The 20,780-nt window shown below is 50.2% G+C and overlaps 4 protein-coding genes across 4 annotated transcripts; 3 read left to right on the forward strand and 1 right to left on the reverse strand.

Moving 5' to 3' along the window:
- Positions 1-918: 918 nt before the first annotated feature.
- HER10_EVM0006931 (uncharacterized protein) lies at positions 919-2,520 on the forward strand (the record flags this gene model as incomplete). Its single annotated transcript, XM_035476502.1, has 7 exons — positions 919-1,027; positions 1,094-1,138; positions 1,199-1,246; positions 1,304-1,773; positions 1,829-2,237; positions 2,311-2,384; positions 2,439-2,520. Exons 1-7 carry the CDS (start codon positions 974-976, stop codon positions 2,518-2,520), a joined length of 1,182 nt encoding a protein of 393 aa, XP_035326218.1. The 5' UTR covers positions 919-973.
- Positions 2,521-7,249: 4,729 nt separating this feature from the next.
- HER10_EVM0004136 (uncharacterized protein) lies at positions 7,250-8,617 on the forward strand (the record flags this gene model as incomplete). The annotated part of the gene is made up of 1 exon (XM_035473788.1): positions 7,250-8,617. The coding sequence occupies one exon, from the start codon at positions 7,250-7,252 to the stop codon at positions 8,615-8,617; it is 1,368 nt and encodes a 455-aa protein (XP_035326139.1).
- Positions 8,618-8,864: 247 nt separating this feature from the next.
- HER10_EVM0002114 (uncharacterized protein) lies at positions 8,865-12,989 on the reverse strand (the record flags this gene model as incomplete). Its single annotated transcript, XM_035471840.1, has 4 exons — positions 8,865-9,548; positions 9,588-9,757; positions 9,851-12,219; positions 12,277-12,989. 4 exons carry the CDS (start codon positions 12,987-12,989, stop codon positions 8,865-8,867), a joined length of 3,936 nt encoding a protein of 1,311 aa, XP_035326080.1.
- A 2,078-nt stretch (positions 12,990-15,067) lies between these two features.
- On the forward strand, positions 15,068-17,010 carry HER10_EVM0011512 (uncharacterized protein; the record flags this gene model as incomplete). Its single annotated transcript, XM_035480943.1, has 5 exons — positions 15,068-15,413; positions 15,498-16,351; positions 16,423-16,533; positions 16,592-16,758; positions 16,818-17,010. 5 exons carry the CDS (start codon positions 15,068-15,070, stop codon positions 17,008-17,010), a joined length of 1,671 nt encoding a protein of 556 aa, XP_035326353.1.
- Positions 17,011-20,780: the final 3,770 nt, after the last annotated feature.

A 20,780-nucleotide genomic window follows, 5' to 3' on the forward strand; every position in this document is an offset into this window, starting at 1 on the left:
CGCGTGCTGTTTCTTTCGGGGAAGTTCCACCCCTTTTGATTACCGTCGCCTGACCTTTGGCTTGATGTCTTCCAGAAGATCAAGGCTCTGGGGTTCTCGGGAACGTCCTTTTATGTCGACTGGGCCCTGGTAGAGGGCACCCCTGGGAAGATTCGGGCTGATGGCGTATTCACGCTCGACGCCTTCTTCCATGCGGCCACACAAGCCAATATTTATCTGATCGCACGCCCAGGCCCGTACATCAACTCGGAGGTGTCGGGCGGAGGCTATCCGGGTTGGACGGCGCGGCTTAATGGACCTATCAGAACCAACGCAACCGACTGGCTCACAGCCTAAGATTAATATAAAGAACTAATCGAGATTTATCAGAATTATATATACTCAGTAGCTAGTTATATAGTAAATGTTCTTATTAATTAGCTCTATTCTAGTAATAACGTCCGTAACGGTCTTTAGGGGCGGAGGTCCGGGCTCTAAGGCGTTAAGAGGCCAATCGTATACAAACATCCAATTAAGCTAAGGACAGCCGGTCTGGCTGAATTGCCGTGACTAATTGCCGGTGCGGCCCCGCTGATTCGAGCACTTCCTTATGTTCTTCATCGGCGACGGCGCCCAAGTCGGCTCCGACTCTTTAGTTCCGCCACCAATCCCGAACAGATCGAACGTGAGTCGGGCAAAGTGGGGGATAATGCAAGCTGTCTCTAAAGTGCTGAGAAAGATCTAATCAAATTTGCAATCATGAATCCGTGCGGCAGCCATCGCCGGTAGGGCGATTGCGACACACTGTCAAATCGCACTTGACCCACAGCGCAAGTCTCGTAGTACGAGCCGAGCTCCGATTTCTTAGTGAAAGACAATCTGTTAAAGCCGGGTGTCCTGCAACCGAAGCTTCACGCTCAATTGTTCCAGCTGCTAAGACTCACATTTCTACCCCACGACTTCAGATATCTCAACTACTGCCCAACTAATCAAGATGCTGCAACCCTTGAAGAACGTTGTTGTCCTCGGAGGATCGTATGTTGGTCTTGTAAGTGTCTCCCTGTACTTAGGCCGTTGCCCATAGAATAACTGCTAACAGCTCGTCTTGAGTTAGGCTGCTGTGGGCGAGCTTGCCGCTGCTCTGCCAGCATCCCACCGCGTGAGTGAACTTCCCGAAAAACAACTGTGAAAAGAGTGACGACTGACTCGCAGGTGGCAGATTTTGCTGGTTGAACCGCACAGCCACTTTCATCATCTCTTCGCCTTTGTGAGTCGCCAGTATTGGTATTGCGCCGTTGTGATTTATGACTAAACCGTGATTCAGCCTCGTTTCGCAGTCCTGCCGGACCATGAGCACAAGGCCTTCATTCCATACACAGCAGCTTTCTCAAAGTCATCCGACCCATCGCGGCACCAGGTGATTCAAGCCCGCGCCAAATCTCTCGGCCCCAACTCCGTTATTCTAGATAGAGGATGGCAAGGTTCAGGAGAGATTCCATTCGACTATTTGGTTGTCACGACAGGCACCAGATTGCCAAGCCCAGGAACTATGCCCGGTGATGACAAGCCATCGTCGGTCGACACCTTGAGAGCGCATCAGCAGTCGGTTCAGAAGGCGTCTTCTGTCATTCTCATCGGAGGCGGCGCGGTGGGCGTTCAGATGGCTACGGATCTTAAGGAAATTTATCCTGAGAAGGAGGTAACTCTCGTTCATTCACGAGAGCATCTCATGCCTCTATACCACACCAAGTTGGATGAAATTATCAAGGCTCGATTCGAGGAGTTGGGGATCAAGTATGCTCATCAACGTGACATCCTCGTCTCAATAGTAGTTGACACTTTGCTTTAGGTTGATCACCGGCTCCCGCGCTGTGATTCCTCCCGGCGGTCTTGCCTCCCAGACTTCAGTCAAGCTGCAAGATGGTCGTGAACTCTCAGCGGATCTCATCATCCCCGCAACGGGGCAAACACCTAACAACCAGTTCCTCCAAGATCTCAAGCAGACTGGCGACACTCCTCTTGTAAACCCGGCGAACGGCTTCATTAAAGTACGACCGACACTGCAATTCCAAGACCCAGCATACCCGCACATGTTTGCTGCTGGTGATATTGCCGACTCTGGCGCGCACAAGGCTGCTCGGCCTGGCGCCGGACAAGCGAAGGTAGTCGCTCAGAACATTCTGGCTATGATCAACGGCCAAGAGCCGACAGAGCACATCGTAGTTACTCCGCCGGCAATTCATCTATCATTGGGACTGGTAAGGCCACACCCACGAGTAGCTGTTGAAAAGAGATCGCGCTGACCGAGTCCTTCTCTTCCCCCCGACATAGAAAAAGAACTTCGTGTTCAGAAACCCCGATGTTGCAGCAGGACAGACTGAGCCAGCAGTCGTGCCGCGAGAAGAGTGAGTTACTACCATTTCATGGCCCACCGTTACCGTATACTTACTTTTATTCAGGGGAACAGCGGACATGAACATTGAGGGCGTGTGGGAGCGAAGAGGTGTCCGTGTCACCGACCCCAGAGAGTACCACCTGTAATAATAGAAAGAATGGGGGCCATTCACTGTTGTGAGAACCTGAAGAGAAAGACGACGAGATATTCCGATGCACAGTACACCAGTCATTAGATAGACTTAGAGGCCGATCAAACAGTTGTGGCTAACCAGTATATGTCGACCAAATAGGAGAGATTAATCAAATAAGAGAGAAACAGTCTTTCAAAGGTGTTTTCTAGCGAGGCTGGTAGCACAGGCCGGGGGGGTTGTGCAACAAATCCACTATTCCGGGAACGGTTCCGACAAGTATCGGAATGACCCCATGCCCAAACCTGGTCGATGTTCAGCCTAAGACTGCTGGTCAGCATCGTAAATGCCCTTGAGATATCTGACTCTCTTATGCATTGCTAAGAATCTGATAAGCGGCAAATCAAAATAATGTGGGGTGACATAGCCTGTGATGTATTAAATTCTGCCTCATTACTGCGCATAGTCCCCAGCTAATTGTCTTCTCTTACTCCCCATCGCGATCCTCATTTGTAAGATAAGGATCAAGAGTGGTCATGACTTCTTCATTTCCGAAGCATTCTGCCAATTCCCAGGCTGTTTGGTAAGCACCTTGTCCCTCTAAGGCGCCGTCTTCCAACAACAGCTCGACAATCCCACCATGACCACTTTGAGCAGCTAACATTAGAGCGCTAAACATATGGCTCTGCCTCTCCCCGTACGCTTGAGTCTCGTGTTGTAGAAAGATTTGTACCATATTGTACCTGCCAAGCTCGGCAGCCCATGCGAGAGGTCCGTCATTGGAGCAATATCCCCAGAGATCCGCACCATGATCGAGCAATAGCTTGACCATTGCCTCGCTTTGACTGTGAAAAGCAAGCATCAAGGGCTTGCGGTGTTCGGAGCAGATGTCTTCGCATGCTTGAAGGGCGTTGGTTTTCGCCAGAAAAGTCCGTACCACCGCTTCTTGGCCATACTCCACTGCCCAGCAAATTGGTGCTTGAAATTCCTGCCATTGCAACTCTTCTACCAAGTTTGGGTCCGCCCCTTCGTCAATCAATAGGGACACAATCTCTGTGTAGCCCCATCTCGCAGCATATGAGATAGGTGGTCGATCGTCTTCGTCTTTGGAGTCCAGGTCAGCTCCTTTCTTTACCAGAAGTTGAGCGATTTCTGTGAGGCCTCTCCCTGCGCACAGAGAGAGGGCAGTTCTTCCTTCCCTATCCTTGATATTTACGTTGACGTCTTTCTCCAACAGAAGCTTGGCTACATCAGCATGATTGTGGAACAAAGCCCATAATAGGGGAGATCTCCCAGTGTCGTCGCGAAGATCAGCGTCAGCATTGTTTTCCAGTAAAAGCACTGCTTCACCCAGCAGGCCTTTCTCTGCTGCTAATGATAAAGCAGTTCTCCCATTGTTGTCTGAGAGATCTGGATTGGCGCTCTCACGAAGAGGCATTGGGACCTGCGTCTCAGGGGAGATGGGCGTAGTTACCGTCAATGGTTTCAACTTGCAGCTCTCCCTGGGCGGCAGTTCGTCGTCCATGGTCATTGAGGGGAACGTCGTTTCGATGGTCTGTTCGACGATGCAGAAGTGGAAGAAGTGAGAGTTGGGAACGAGACAAAGAAAATACGGTGCGTTTTAAGAGCACTAGATAGAGTAGACGGGGACCGTACGCTACCCACGCGACGGAGGCACCGAAATGACGAATTGCTGTTCAGTTGTGAAAAGTCAATTCCATTCGAGGAACGGTTTTTCTCCACTGCTAGCGCAGCTGCCTAAACTAACAACAACTAAGTAGTCATACATTCGCCTATTTCCACACATGGCAAGCCAATCATAAAGCATAGTGGGTTTGACAAGAAAACTTAATTTCAGCTGAACAAAAGTTGATGTTCTAATTGAATAATATGTAATAGATAAGATCGAGGGTATCGAGACCACGATTGGAGTCAAGCTGCAATGCCATCCGTCGTAGTACCCATAGAGAGGCAGCTGCAACGGATGACGAAATGTATTGCTATATCAATTGAGAATTGGTTTAAGTGGATCTGATTACTAGTTCGATGCCGAATGAAGGGAAACCGTGCGCCTTACGTCACGCCAGCTTTGTACATCGTGCTTTCATATACACCAGATCCGACACAGCAACACAGCCTAGATATCAATGGACTAGCCTAGTTAAGCTGCAATTGACCTGCCATAATGCGGTGTCTATCTTTGTGTTCTACGCACGATGTCTTGGATCTATGTATTGGGCATACTGGCTTTCTTCTGCATGCCTCTCTGACTACTGAGCCATTACTAATTGTAGTTGAAGTTATATCTAATTATTGGAAGAGCTGCTGCGGCAATCTGCAACTCTGTATGATAGGCATGATCGACTACTACAACAGCTCGACCGCCCATCCCCTACACCTCATCCATTATTTAAAATGCTTCAAAGCACCTTCTCTCGACCATCGCGTGTAACTTGTGTCGACCTTAATAATTTCATTTGGGAACCTTCACGCTAGTGGCTGCATTAGGTAAGGGACCACATACAGGAAACGTTGTCTTTCCTTCCCAGAGCGGCGAGGACGACAACTCCGGTAGCAAGATATCTATCACAGAACCATTTGTTAGAAGATTCCAGTACTCTCAGCCAATCGAAGAGCTATCTCTGTCTCCAGAGTCTCTGGAAGAGCGCGATTGCACTCTAGAAGAGCGCGATCTGCAGTAGTGCTACTATCCGAGTACGTAACATGGCTTTACCAGAGGGCGTGATCTGTAGGTCTTCGGGAATTTTCTTTGTGAGATCGTTCGCTGAGGGCTGTTTGCTAAAGACAAGGGACTCAAGAGCAAATCTAACCGGTACTCTTTAAATTAGTAGCGATATATAACGGGAAGTCGAGCGACACAAGACAGGGGCTGGAGTATAGGCAAACTGTATTAAGCTGTGGTCGTAACACTGCTCGGTGACCGTTTGCCAAGTGACGGCAGGGACGTGGAGTTATTTATACAGTACCTTAGGGAGGTTATCAGACCACTGAGCATACATCGAGCATAGCAGGCAATAGCAATAAAGTACTCGCACATCCTGATATCGCGGCCCCCTCGGCACCTTCCCTAAGTTAAAGAGCGCTTTTATCTCTTATGCGAGCTTTAGTCGGTGTTCTGATACCCTCATATACTATTCTTCATTCCTTTTCTCAACTACGGCGCGCCTAGGATGTAGGTATGGATCTAGAAGGGGCTCAATTCTTAGTGCGTTCCATGCTCCCTTCAGCTAGGTAGTCGGCTCATGTCCTGGTCTTGCGTTGTTGATGACGTCGACCGGTCCCAAGTCCCCCTCGGACATACGCATCGCCTACTTAGGGTTACCCCTTATACTCACAGTGGTTAGTCAAAAATGACCAGTCCAGTAATGCTCTGACTGTGCTGGCGAAGGACAATGCCAACGACAAATTTTATAATCTACTCACCCTATTCCAGCTTCTTGATATCCGCAATGCTCGATTGATATAATGACCTCAACGTGAAGTCACATTTAAGCCGCCGAGATAAAGAACTATTCTTTTCATCATAAGGTAAAGTACAATAAATGTCAGCAAAGTCAGCAAGGGAATTTGTCATCATTACGCATCATCTTACTTGTTCTTTGCATAAACTTCTTCAAAACATCATCTTCAGTAAGTTGCTAGGCAAAACAGCTGAAAGACTAAGCACATAGCCATTACGGCCGGTCACTGCCTATAAACTCTACGCCGTATCCGCTCGAAACTGCGCACTTTTATAACTACAAATACTCCGACCATTACTCCAGGCCACCCCAAGTCAATCGCGCCGCGAATACTAAACCCGCTGCCTGACAACAGTCGGATAATAATGAAGAGGCAAGGATAGAATTTCGGGGTGGCTAAAAGTAGGTGGTTTGGCTTTTGCTAGAGCGGCTTGTCAACTCGAAACTGAGTAATGCTAATGAAGTCTTGGTTTGCATTACCCAGTGAGGGTGTCTCTGTCCGTGCATTCGGTGTAAACTTTCCAAATTCCCCCAATGAAGTTAAAGGACCTTAGAGTTCGCCATCTCTCCACAAGAAAACCTATCCTGGACGTGGTCGTCAAGCTGCCTGCCCCTTCAGGTTACTGTCGTGGTAAAACTGCCCCGTACTGAACAGCCGCTAGCACACTGTTCGAACTGATAAACTTTCACTTCACAGGTACAGAATCGACCTAATCACAACTTGGCACGTCTACAGTAAGTAAGGCTGTTTGAAAAAACGCGGGGTGCGGGGTATTAGGAAGTTGAGCTGCCTACTTAGTTACCTAGAGGTTTTGTGTGATTACGTATCGGCATTTAGGCTAAATAAAATGATCTGCGTGGATACGAGGTACTCCCGCAACTTTTATATCTATGTATTTTCGTGCGGGAGGGCTGAGATGTATTTTACATGTAGGCTATCCTAAAATTGACGGAGATCTCCTTTCTACCCGCTTTAGTGTGAACCATTTGGCGTCGTTTAGTTGAAGTTAAAACACAATTCTATTATCCTAGATCATATTGCTCACGCGCGCCAATACTATCATTCTCTTTTACTTCAGGTTGTATGACTGAACCGCACGAATGATGTTTTCGAAGCAAAGCTTCATTTGAAAAGTGCATATAGAGTGATCCTGATATTTATACTCCGCCGTCCACTTCTGTGGGAAACGAGTCCCATCAAGTAACCAATGCGATTAGATACGAGAATCCTCATGATTAATTGCAAACATCGACACGTCCAGCATGATGTATTCTTCTAAGTACTGGGTCAATCTTTCTTTTTTACTGGCTCTAAGTCTCTCTCCCTTTGGCTCAGGGGTCGTCAGAGCAGACAATCCGATCATCCAGACCGATTTCACAGCAGATCCGGCGCCGGTTGTCTACAATGACCGCGTCTATCTCTTCACCAGCCATGATCAGGATTCTGCAACCACTTGGTACAATATGAAAGATTGGCTGCTATTCTCGTCAGCAGACATGGTCAATTGGCAACATCATGGCTCACCAATGAGCCTTGAGACCTTCTCCTGGGCTACCGTAGACGCGTGGGCAGGGCAGGTAGTTGAACGCAACGGCAAATTCTACTATTACGTCCCCATCAACCGCGGGCCTACCTGGGCGACTTTCGCCATCGGAGTGGGTGTTAGCGACAAGATCGAAGGGCCGTATGAAGACGCTATCGGCGGTCCGCTTCTCGCCAATGGCCAATTCGACCCTACTGTCTACATCGACGATGATGGCCAGGCGTATCTTTATTGGGGCAATCCAGACTTATACTACGTCAAATTGAATGAGGACATGATTTCCTACAGCGGTGACATCGTCAAGGTACCACTCACCACAGATGGCTTCGGCGATCGCGGTAACGGACAAACTATGTACCAGGAGGGACCTTGGTTCTACAAGCAAAATGGCCTCTATTACATGGTCTACGCAGCCAAATGTTGCCCTGAGAACATTCAGTACTCGACTAGTCCAAGCCCGACTGGACCTTGGACCTACGGCGGTATTGCTATGGCGACTGGAGGAACGAGCGACACCAATCACGTGGGAATTGTAGAATTCAAGGGCAAGCAGTACTTTTTCTACCACAACGACGCCCTTCCCGGTGGTCAATCTTACAAGCGATCTGTCTGCGTTGAGAGTTTCAGCTATGGAGCGAACGGAACCATTCCGCAAATTTCGATGACATCCGAAGGTGCAGCACAGATTGGCTCCTTGGACCCTTTTGTCCGTCAGGAAGCCGAGACGATCGCCTTTTCGGAAGGCGTTGAGGCTCAAGTCACTGCCTCTGGTGGCATTGCCGTTGCATTCATCAACAGTGGTGATTATATCAAGGTCAAGGGTGTTGACTTTGGCACTAAGGGCGCGAGCCAATTTCGTGCCGCTGTCTCATCTGCAACCAATGGCGGCCGCATTGAGTTGCGTCTTGACAGTCGCAGCGGACAATTGATTGGGACGTGTTCCATTGGGAATACTGGGGGTTGGCAGACATGGTCAACTATCACATGCCCTGTGAGCAATGCGGTTGGCAAACATGATCTTTTCTTTGATTACATTGGTAACGGCACTGAGTATCTGTTCAACGTCGATTGGTGGCAATTTTCGTAGTGCTTGAGTTGTCAAGACTCATATTCAAGTAGGTAGCTACTTATGTATTATGGGAGCTTGAAGCCCGATCCCGTCAAGGTCGATCTTTTGCGCCTAAGAAGCCAGCCAAAATCCACTACATCGGAGATGCCAGTCCGCATTATATCTTCTTCAAGCCTACCCTTGTGTCTTCAATAACGCCAATATCATCTACAACTCAGTCGATGACACGCCAGTCTATTCATGTATCATGTTGGGGCTACCTCTGTTAGACAATCGCGACAACCTCTCTGTCCAGCGATTGAGCCAAGACCATCTCATAGTACATTCCCCGCCTTTGGAAAAGTTCCTCATGAGTGCCGTCCTCAGCAACTTGGCCTCTGTGCAGCACAAAAATTCGGTCGCAGCGCTGTATAGTCGACAGGCGATGAGCCACGGCAATAGTGGTCCGGCCAGGCTTCTCTCGCGCGACCGCCTCGATGGCAGCTTGTACCAGCACCTCGTTGGCGGTGTCTAGGGCGCTAGTGGCTTCATCAAAGAGCAACACCTCCGGCTCGCGGATAAGCGCTCGAGCGATTGCGAGACGTTGGCGCTGGCCCCCGGAGAGAGCGACACCGCGGTTTCCGACGTCGGTCGCGTATCCGTCGGGCAAGCTGCTAATAAAATCATGCATGTTGGCCGAGCGGCACGCGCGCTCCACGCGATCATCTGCGTCGGGCGCCGCCGCTTCATCGTCTGGAAGACCAAGGAGAATGTTATCCCGGATGCTGCCCTGGAAGAGCGCGGTATCCTGCGACACAAGGCCGATGCGGGAGCGGTGAAATTGTACGTCCAAATCTCGGATAGTTGTGCCCTCAACGAGGAGCTGTCCAGAGTCGATGTCGTAAAATCGCTCTAGAAGGGCAACAATGGTACTTTTGCCGCAGCCCGAGGCGCCTACGATGCCAACGGACTGGCCCCTTAGGATCTTGAGATTAAGACCGTGTAGTACAGAGCGATTTGGCCGGCTGGGGTATGCAAAGGTCACGTCGCGGAATTCGATGGCTGCCCGGTTGTTCTCGCTCTCCGGCATTTCCTTAACGCCGGAAGAGGTATTGATGGGAGGCTGCGATAGGCGCAAGTCAATGATGTGATTTGCCGCCGAATGTGCTCTCGAAACGTCTGTTGCAAAGGTACCCGTCAGTATTCTACTAAGTAGTCTCTCACTGCCTGAAGAGTCCGACTTGGGATGTGTGGCTTGATGAAGCAACTTACTCGACGAAAAGCCGAACAGAACGCCGCCCGATTGCGACCCCATAAGCACCGCCATGAAGACAATGAAGAATGTTCGCATATCGTAATGACCCTCAGACAACAGCTTTCCGCCATACCAGAAGGCCAGGCCCGTCACGGCCATGTTGATACTTTCAGCGAATGCGTGAACAACCATCGTAATCATCTTGCTACGTAGTTCCCGGCTGGCACACTCATCAAGACGAGACTTGAAGCCGTTCAGAACCTTGTCTTCCAATGTCAAGCTAGAGACGGTACGAATGGCGCCGACAGCCTCGGATGCAAAACGAGCGCTTTCCAGGTACGTCTGGGTCAGGCGGTCCTCGTTGGCCATTTCGAGTCGCAGGCGGAAGAAGCCGGCACCGAAAAGTGTCGGCATGCCGCCTGCAATGACAACCAGACCCAGGCGCCATCCCATGGCGACTGCCAGAACAAAACACGAGACTATGTCAACAAATATGACGATGATAAGAGCGAGGTTGGTGGACAGCAAGTTTTGAAGCCGCTGAGGATGCAGGGAGAGTCGGCTAGTCATCTCGGACGCACCGTGGCCCGTGGTGTCAAAGAAAGAAACATCTTGCCGCAACATTGCGTCGAAGTATCCCCGGCGGTAGAAGCGCGTGGTGTGGAACGATGCTATAGTCCAGAAGAACCCGACGCCAAGGTAGCACACAAAGACACCTAGGCTGAAAACGAAGTACATCAGTGCCCAAAAGTTACCGCGCTCTACCAAGGAGTTGCCGGGAAGAAGCTGCAAGGTCGGGAGACTGGATCCGAAAAGGACTGCCTGCGCGGGGAATAGGCCACCACCAGCGGCCGAGGATAGAATGCCAAAGAGCCAGATTGGCCAGATGTGCCAGTGCTCCTTCCAGATGATAAATTTGAGGCACTCCGCGATGGAAAGCTTGCGAGAAACATCTGCGTCTTCGTCCTTGATTTCCTGTTCAATCTCGACTGGTTCTGCGGCAGGACGAGATTGCCTGCTTGCAGATTTGGACAAGACCGCCGGTTTGTCTTCTGCACTGTCGACTGAGCTATCGTCCCGATATGGAACTTTCGAGGACTCGTATGTCTCCATACCCGCATGTGCAGCTGCCGCCTCACCCGTATCGAGTGTCTGAGCATTGACAAGCTCGTGGTACGCCCCTCTTAGATCAAGCAGCTGCTGATGGGTACCCTGCTCAACAACCTCGCCCCGACTAAGTACAACGATCTTGTCGGCCTTCTGGACCGTTGAAAGTTTGTGCGCAATCATGATTGTAGTCCGCTGCTTGGAGACATTGTCAAGGGAAGCTTGTACTTTTCTCTCTGCCGTAGGATCCAGGGCTGATGTAGCTTCGTCGAGCAGGAGGATCTGCGGGTTGGAGATGACACTCCGGGCAATGGCAACACGCTGCTTTTGCCCTCCACTCAACAAAGCGCCGCGTTCTCCAACCTTGGTGTCATACTTTTGCGGCAGCTCCTGAATAAACTCGTCCGCAAACGCCTGGATGCACGCTTGTCGGACAAGTTCTCTCTTCTCGGGCTCGGGGAGATCGTTCATGGGAGTTCCGTATAGTCCATGGACTACATTGTTGTAGATCGTGTCGCTGAAAAGGACTGGTTCTTGCTGAACAAGGCCGATCCTCCCACGCAACCATCGAAGGTCAAGGTCAGCAATGTTATGGCCGTCCAAGTGGATAGATCCGCTATTCGGGTTGAACCACCGTTCGACCAGTCCAACAATCGTACTCTTTCCAGAACCAGACGCACCCACCAATGCCGTGACCTTTCCAGCCTCAAAGATTAGGCTGGCGTCACGCAAGACTTGAACAGAGGGCCTTGACGGATAGGCAAAGCTGATGTTGCGTAGCTCGACCAGGCCTTCACACTTGTCAGGCCGCTCACCGGTGTCGGCCAAGGGATCAATCTCGGACTTGCGATCAACCACCTCAAACATGCCCTGAGCGGCAGCTGAAGCCTTGGCAAAGTCACCGAACCCTGGGGCCACGTTGGAGGCAGCGTTTGTACCCAAAAGGACCGCGAGCAGCACTGAGATGATTTGCCCACCGCCACCGATCTCGCCGCTGTTGAGCAGCTTTACACCATAGAACCAGGCAAGGGAGTAGGCACAGTAGATCGTAAAGAACTCCACACTCCACTGGACGCCGATGACGGGACCCTTGCGGAAGCCGAGCTTCTGCGCCCCTGCCAGGTAGTCGTCGTACTTGCGGCTCAGCTTCGCACTGGCATTGTAAGCCGTCACGATGCGGGTTGAACCCAGAGCCTCCTCAACCAGGCCACCGGCGCGGTTATATATCTCTAGGATCTTTGCCTCAATCTTGGCGTCTGATGGTGAATTCTGATTAGCGCTGAGCAATCAATACAGGAGGACAGCACACTTACCGAGGCCAAAAGTAATTTTGAACCCGATGAAGAGAATGGGCAGCGAAGTAGCCGTGACGAGAGTAAGCTTCCACTGCCGCGTGAATGCTACCACAAAAGCAGCAACGAACATGGACATGTTCTGGATTAGGCTGCCGACCTTCTCGGTGCTGCCGTTTTCCACCATGTCGGCGCTGTTGGAGATGGTGGACGCGACGGTGCCAGGCGCACAGGAGTCGATGAAGGAAACATCCTGTCGGATCATCGACCGGATGAAGTCGACGCGAAACGCCCTAGTCACACGAATGCCCACAAGACCGAAGCACGTGGAGTGCATGTAGACGAGAAAGAAGCGGCCGATGAAGAGATAGAGCAGCCAAAGAGCGTTCTTAGACATGTTGCGGTAGAGGTCCTGTCCCGAAATAGTGCCATTTTCATAATCATTGAACTGATTCACAGAGGAGCCAAACACCACTGTCATCAGTGGAGGAAGAATACCGGAGGCAATAGCAGCAATTAGGCCGATGAGCCGGAGGGCGTGATCCAGCGATGTAGAGTAGGACCAGTGCACGCGGAAGAAGAAGTGGAGCGACCCGGGCTTCTTCCCTTTACTGTCTTTTGCTTTGCCATCGTGAATTTGGTCCTTGTCGCTTGTTCCATTGTCGACCTGGCCTAGTTCGCTGTTTCTGGAGTTGACGGCGGTGTCTGTCTTGGCGAGCGTGGCAGGGTGGGCCGACTTGTCTCCGAGGTCTGCCATCTAAGGTAGGACGTTCACGTTCGCGCAAGTGCTTGCGATCGTTCTCGCCAAAACTTCCTGTGAATAAAATAGAGGACTTTTGCCGAATAAGGTTGGTCGGTAGAAGCTCAGTTGTTGGCAAAGAAATCCAACCACAGCCGTAGAGAAAACAGGTGGGAAAGGGAGTTGTGTGACGCCTATCGGAAAAGGGTTTTTTTGGACAACTGAAAGGCGCCCAGACAGCCTAGATAAGAGTTGGACAAAATGCATCACTGTAACATGTGTAAAGGCACAGTGACTTCGTTTACGATACATAAAGATGATTCATGTTCATACAGGAGACGACAACGCGAATGCGGAAGGTCATTTCGTATCCAGATGATGCAAACTTGTGGGTCTTTTGCAGCATGTAGGGGTCCTGGGGTCTAGATCAAGTCCAATCCTTGAGCATCACGTTTGATTAGCTCGGTAAAGGCTTGATCTACGGTTGGTGCTTATCTTGTTGGTTGTGTACTTGGCCCGTTGCCCGCACTGTGTTCGCCATAAAGGATTGATCAATGTAACAGACACTCCGGGGTTGGAATATAATGTGTGTATGGGAGCTGACACGTGTAGGTATTCCGTATTCGTAGTATCCGTCGTCTAGACTCTAGAGCCTAGAACGCCGGGGGGTTTTCTATTGCGGGTCGTCCCGTACGTATCGTCTGCCAGGATAGGGGAAGGGGGGCAAGGGGGAGAGGTGCCGCAGTGCCGCGGTGAAGATTACATGTACTCCGTAGACACACCCTCACATACTATTCGGGTTGGGACCGTATTGTTAGCCTGCACAGGGCTAGCGACGGCTCAAAGATGCACATGTACGGCGGGCCTAGATTCAATTGCTCGGCTTACAAGATGTGTGTGAAACCCTGCAGGCTTACAATATGAGGAGGCGTACAGCTATCTGTCTCTCGACAGGCGACATCGCATTGTTCCAGCCATCGGTAAGGTATGTCGGTGTTGTGACCGTGGTTACAATGCATGAAGGAACCTTTGTATGCAGGGACCGTTATTTCCACGCGGCAGGGGGTGAATCCTCTTAGCCGCGACACGGTATGCAGGGACTTCCGACACGGGCAGGCATCTCACTTTCCGAGTATCTACATCAGCCATGCCTGATTCTGCTCCCACAAGTATCACTACCGGACAGATACTTCAGATGCAGGTAAGCAAGAAAATCTATCTTCAGGCCCAGATCCCGTTCGCTTCATTGATATGCTTCGGAAATAGCCTGGACCTAAAGACAGATGGAGATACAGCGGCTAAAGCCTCGCGATGCAAGGATGAGGTCGCATGCTCTTCTACACGTGTACATGTGTGGAAAATTGTATGCAGGGTCTACGGTTTCGGCCCAAAAGCTCACTTCCCCGGCTTACACGCATTGAGAAGGATGGTGGGCAGGATATCATAGGCGCAAGGCATCTGGAAGCGCGGCCTCTAGGCCATCCTGTTGCAAACGAGGAAGCGGACATTGTGAGATGGCGGGCGAAATCGGTCTTTCACGGATCTTGCAACGTAAATGGTTGTTCCTCCAATCATTTCCTCTTCTGTCTGGCAAGCTTTCGGGAAAACGGCCTTTCGCGTGAATGCCTTCAGACCCATTATCGCAGGCAGACAAAAACAATGGTAACGCCATGCTAAGTTATCCAATGAGAAGAACAGGATACGTGGAGAAGGATGAAGCCAAGCTTCACTCCGGAACATGATTTAGCAGATGGAAGAGAGGGGTAAGCCTCGGTATTGCAGTATGATCGGAACCGAAGTCCCACGCCAGATGAGGGTGACTGTGTGTCGAACAACAGTTGTACTGGGGAATCGTGTGATGGGAAACAGCGAGCCGGCAATGACAACGAACACTGTGAAGCGTGGTCATTCGAACTTGGTTGGCGAGCATAGTGGTAGGTTTACAGGATTTACCTTGACGCCGAGATGTGGCTCATGTGTAGCTAAGTGCCTGGCAATAAAACCAGTCGTTGGCCCTGGAAAATTGATTTCTTTTATGAGTTTTTTCTTTCTTATGCTCATACAGAAATTACCTTTGACCCACTGCCTTCCTCGAAATGTCCAACATAGAGGTTTTGATCAACACTCTGGCCACTGATGCTGCTGTCATCGAGGAGCCTAACAGCACAATTTCCTCGCTGGTAGGCATCTTCCCAAAGGCAGATTTTCTTTGGTCATTGGGCAATCTAGGCGAGACTAATCGTGGCGAGTTGGCTCGTCGCTTGTTCTTTATTTGGACAGGCTACGTTGTTCTACGATGTATTTACAACCTCTACTTCCATCCTCTTTCTAAGATCCCCGGTCCATGGCTAGCTGCTATGACGCCGCTCTGCGACTTTTGGTACGATGCCGTAAAGAACGGCAACTACCTGTGGGAGATCCAGAAGATGCATGAGAAATACGGTAAGCCCGATCCATTTCACTACTCTTACCAGCAGACGTCATCGGGCGGTCTCTTGCACAGATTGCTGATTGTTACTGATATAGGCCCAATTGTTCGCATCAATCCCAACGAAGTTCACATTGATGACCCAGAATACTATCAAAACGTTTATGTCGGCGGCACTCATCGCATCAACAAGGACTCGTCTACCGTAGCCGGTTTTGGTGTCCCTGCATCCGTAGCAGCCACCGTGAACCACGCCCAGCACCGTTCACGCCGCGGCTATATGAACCCCTACTTCGCAAAGCGGTCCATCGTTTCCATGGAGCCCCAGATTCATGAACGTATCACGGCCATGCTGAACCGCCTCGATGGTGCTCGCAAGGAAGGCACCAAAATCTCGCTGGACCTCGCGTTTTCCGCCATGACGGCAGACATCATCACCCAACGCTTCTTCGGCTACCACTACGACTACCTCAGCATCCCCAGCCTGGTTTCGCCCATTCGTGAGGCCTTCAAGGGTGTTTCGGAAATCTTTCACTGGACTCGCTTCGTGCCGTGGGCCATCAGATACCTCAAGAAGCTGCCCATCCCAGTTATCCGTCTCATCCTACCACCCGTCGCGGAACTCCTGCTTCTACAAGAAGACATTAAAATCAACATCAAGAACAAGCTCGCCAGCGAGAACAATAGTCTTCAGTCCAAGTCAATCATAATTGAGGCCCTTGGCGACTCGCACGTCCCTGCACAAGAACGCACCATTGAGCGTCTTGTAGATGAAGGGCAAGTCATTATATTCGCTGGAACAGAGACATCATCAAGATCGCTTGCTGTGGGCATGTTCTACCTGCTCGCCAACAAATCTCTTGTCAACAGAGCCCTCGCTGAGCTCTCCAGAGTGGACCACATCCCCGACGAAGAGCTCACAATGAAGGATCTCGAGACACTGCCCTTCATGGTACATTTACTTCCCTGTTCACTGATGGTGCACGCAGCCGAAGAATTTCGGTCAACTAACCGAAGTATTAGACTGGCATTGTGAAAGAAGCTATCCGCCTCTCTTACGGACCCATCACCCGTCTTCCAAGGGTCTTCACCCACGAGACGCTACAGTACAAGGACCATGCCATTCCTCCTGGTGTAAGTGCTTGTATAACCTTTCTGGGCTTTCGAGCACATTTTCTAAGATGAATCACAGACACCTGTAAGTCAGTCGACATATTTTGTGCACACTAATCCCAAGTGCTTCGTGGACCCCTTCACCTTCAACCCAGACCGCTGGGTAGAGGCAGCCAAGGCAGGGTTTCCTCTGGAGAGGTACCTCACGAGTTTCACCAAGGGGTCCCGTCAGTGCCTCGGCATCGGGTTAGTAAAAGCATCCATTTGTCTTTCGTCGCATAATTCTAATGGCCGCCGATATCCAGCTTAGCCCATGCCGAGCTATATCTGACATTTACCCGCGTTCTTCGTAACTTCGACATGGATTTGGTGAACACTTCGATTGCCGACGTTCAGGTCCATAACGTCTTGATCATTGGGCAACCCAAGGTCGAGAAGGATAAGGGCGAAGGACAGGGTGAAGTCGAGGTGATGGTTACACGCAAGCTAAGGCCCTAAGATAATGTTGGTTCCGCGGAGGTGTGGATGTCTGGTCTTTCCAAACAATGCTTTCCAAACAATGTTTGGGACACTCCCTGAGGACCAGGAAAACTGGCAGAAGCTCTGATATGACAACGCAGAAACTGTATAGTGTTTTTTGGTTTTTTAGATTGCTGTCTCAATTTAGTTGTCCCGGTCGCCTTCTTTCGTCGATATTGTTTCCTCGTGCTCCTAGGCTTGCAAAGTAGGTTCGAGGTAGGTTAAACTTCCAATAAGTTGTAAGTCAAACCCCCCACTTCCCGGCACCCCCCTGTTTCTGGCACCCACAAAAACGCGAAAATCCACCACAACGCAATGCCCACCCCCAACCTCCTTTTATCACAACATTTTCAATTCGAGTCCAAATGGGCTCATTTTTTGCACATACCTTCTTCTATATCTAATGCCTCAATATACCGAAGATCAGCTTCGTCAGGCTCTCGAGGACATCTCAAACGGCAAGAGTCAAAAGAGAGCCTCATTGGAGTATGGGATACCACGATCAACCCTCCAACTACGTCTCCAAGGTGGTCAGACTAGGAAAGTGGCTTTTGCTGACTGGCAGAGGCTGTCTCCTGACCAGGAGAGTAAGCTGGCACAATGGGTTCGCATTCAGGCTTCGCTGGGCCTCGCACCAACGCACCAACAGGTGAAGGAATTCGCAGAGCGAGTTCTGGCTGCTGCTGGGGATACCAAACCATTAGGAAAAGGCTGGATCTATGCCTTCGTGAGAAGGAACCCTATCATTAAGGTTCAGAGAAGTCGTTCCATCGATTCTAGACGCGTTAATGGGGCATCTACTGAGGTCATTAGGAACTGGTTTAAGTTCCTTGCTATCCCTGAGATCAAGGACATCAAACCAGCCAACAGATATAATATGGATGAGACTGGCATCCTCGAGGGTCAGGGAGCTAATGGGTTAGTGCTGGGCATGGCTGAGACGACGTCTGTTCGCAAGAAACAACCTGGGTCGAGGGCATGGGTCTCTATCATTGAGTGTATCTCAGCCTTGGGTAGGGCACTTCGTCCTCTTATCATTTTCGGGGAAGACGGTCCAACAACAGTGGTTTCCATTACATCTGGTTCCATACGATGGGTGGAGTTTACAGCAACAGATAATGGCTGGACTACAGACTTAACTGCCATTGAATGGTTAGAGAAGGTGTTTATCCCACAGACTATGCCCGAGGCTGAGGGCGAGGCTCGACTGTTGATTGTGGATGGGCATGGGAGTCATGACGACAGACTTCATGTGGAATTGCTATATTAACAATATCCATTTACTGTTCTTACCACCACACTCCTCTCATGTCCTCCAGCCACTTGACCAGTCTGTCTTCAGCCCTGTTAAGTCAGCCTATCGGAAGGAGCTCGGTTACTTGTCTCAATGGAACGACTCTACCATTATAGGTAAAAGGAACTTCCTGGACTGTTACCAGAAGGCTCGACTTGCTGGTCTATCAGTCTCGAACATCAGAAGTGGTTGGAAGTGGACTGGTCTACACCCTGTAGCGATGGTTAAGCCCTGATGAACCCTATGGTATTACCTGAGCCTTCTGCTAAGCCCACCACACCCAAACCAACCAGTCGGGGCAAAAAGCGATGCCATAATGGTCAACAAACTACCCTGTTGAGCCATGGGATTCTGCTTCCTCTGCAGTGGTCTGGTCGACACCCAGGAAGCTGGCAGAGCTCAGCGGTCAACTGCACTTATACACCCAACTCGACAATGATACCAGCACTCAACGGCTGCTGTTCAGGAAGGTGAAAAAAGGCTTCACAGAGCAGGCCTGGCAACTGGCAGCTGCCCAGCAGCAGCTGGCTCACCTGAGGGCTCAAGTTACCAACGCTGCAGTTAGGAAGAGGAAGACTGTTCAGATCGATCCCAACACGAAGTTTGCGAACATCAGGGATATCCATCGGGCTCAAATCGAAGCGGGTGAAAAGGAGGTTATTACGGCTGAATCCAGCGACTCTGAATGCCCTAGTGAGGCTGGCAGTTGTATTGTAGTGGGTGTGGTTGAGGATCAATAGTTAATAGTAATGAGGAGGTTGGGTTGTGATCCCATCGTTTTTGTGGGTGCCAGAAACAGGGGGGTGCCAGGAAGTGGGGGGTTTGACTTAATTTGATGATGTATGGCCAAACATGACTCACTGTCAGAGTATCTGACCGAATAGATAATAGTAAATTGAGCTTATACTGCAATCAAGAGGGAAAGCCAAACTTGTGGTGATACTCCAAGCATGAAGTCCCCACAAGCCGTACGCGAGTAGCTTGAGCTTGCACAAGACCACCAAGGAAATTGTCAGAGTCAACCCCTTTGAGAAAACATTCCCATATATGTGACAGCTAATGAGACCCAAGTACATTCGCTCGAAATTCTGTCGCGAAGCGGAGGTATGTCAATACGAAAGTTGAATTATCAAGACTCCGCCTATCCTAAATACAAAAATTTATAAAGCCCCAGATCAGGTAAGTCAAACCCCCCACTTCCCGGCACCCCCCTGTTTCTGGCACCCACAAAAACGCGAAAATCCACCACAACGCAATGCCCACCCCCAACCTCCTTTTATCACAACATTTTCAATTCGAGTCCAAATGGGCTCATTTTTTGCACATACCTTCTTCTATATCTAATGCCTCAATATACCGAAGATCAGCTTCGTCAGGCTCTCGAGGACATCTCAAACGGCAAGAGTCAAAAGAGAGCCTCATTGGAGTATGGGATACCACGATCAACCCTCCAACTACGTCTCCAAGGTGGTCAGACTAGGAAAGTGGCTTTGCTGACTGGCAGAGGCTGTCTCCTGACCAGAGAGTAAGCTGGCACAATGGGTTCGCATTCAGGCTTCGCTGGGCCTCGCACCAACGCACCAACAGGTGAAGGAATTCGCAGAGCGAGTTCTGGCTGCTGCTGGGGATACCAAACCATTAGGAAAAGGCTGGATCTATGCCTTCGTGAGAAGGAACCCTATCATTAAGGTTCAGAGAAGTCGTTCCATCGATTCTAGACGCGTTAATGGGGCATCTACTGAGGTCATTAGGAACTGGTTTAAGTTCCTTGCTATCCCTGAGATCAAGGACATCAAACCAGCCAACAGATATAATATGGATGAGACTGGCATCCTCGAGGGTCAGGGAGCTAATGGGTTAGTGCTGGGCATGGCTGAGACGACGTCTGTTCGCAAGAAACAACCTGGGTCGAGGGCATGGGTCTCTATCATTGAGTGTATCTCAGCCTTGGGTAGGGCACTTCGTCCTCTTATCATTTTCAAGGGAAGACGGTCCAACAACAGTGGTTTCCATTACATCTGGTTCCATACGATGGGTGGGAGTTTACAGCAACAGATAATGGCTGGACTACAGACTTAACTGCCATTGAATGGTTAGAGAAGGTGTTTATCCCACAGACTATGCCCGAGGCTGAGGGCGAGGCTCGACTGTTGATTGTGGATGGGCATGGAGTCATACGACGACAGACTTCATGTGGAATTGCTATATTAACAATATCCATTTACTGTTCTTACCACCACACTCCTCTCATGTCCTCCAGCCACTTGACCAGTCTGTCTTCAGCCCTGTTAAGTCAGCCTATCGGAAGGAGCTCGGTTACTTGTCTCAATGGAACGACTCTACCATTATAGGTAAAAGGAACTTCCTGGACTGTTACCAGAAGGCTCGACTTGCTGGTCTATCAGTCTCGAACATCAGAAGGGGAAGTGGACTGGTCTACACCCTGTAGCGATGG

Source organism: Colletotrichum scovillei (assembly GCF_011075155.1).
Source record: "Colletotrichum scovillei strain TJNH1 chromosome Unknown Contig00012, whole genome shotgun sequence".
In the NCBI taxonomy this organism is placed as follows: Eukaryota; Fungi; Ascomycota; class Sordariomycetes; order Glomerellales; family Glomerellaceae; genus Colletotrichum; species Colletotrichum scovillei.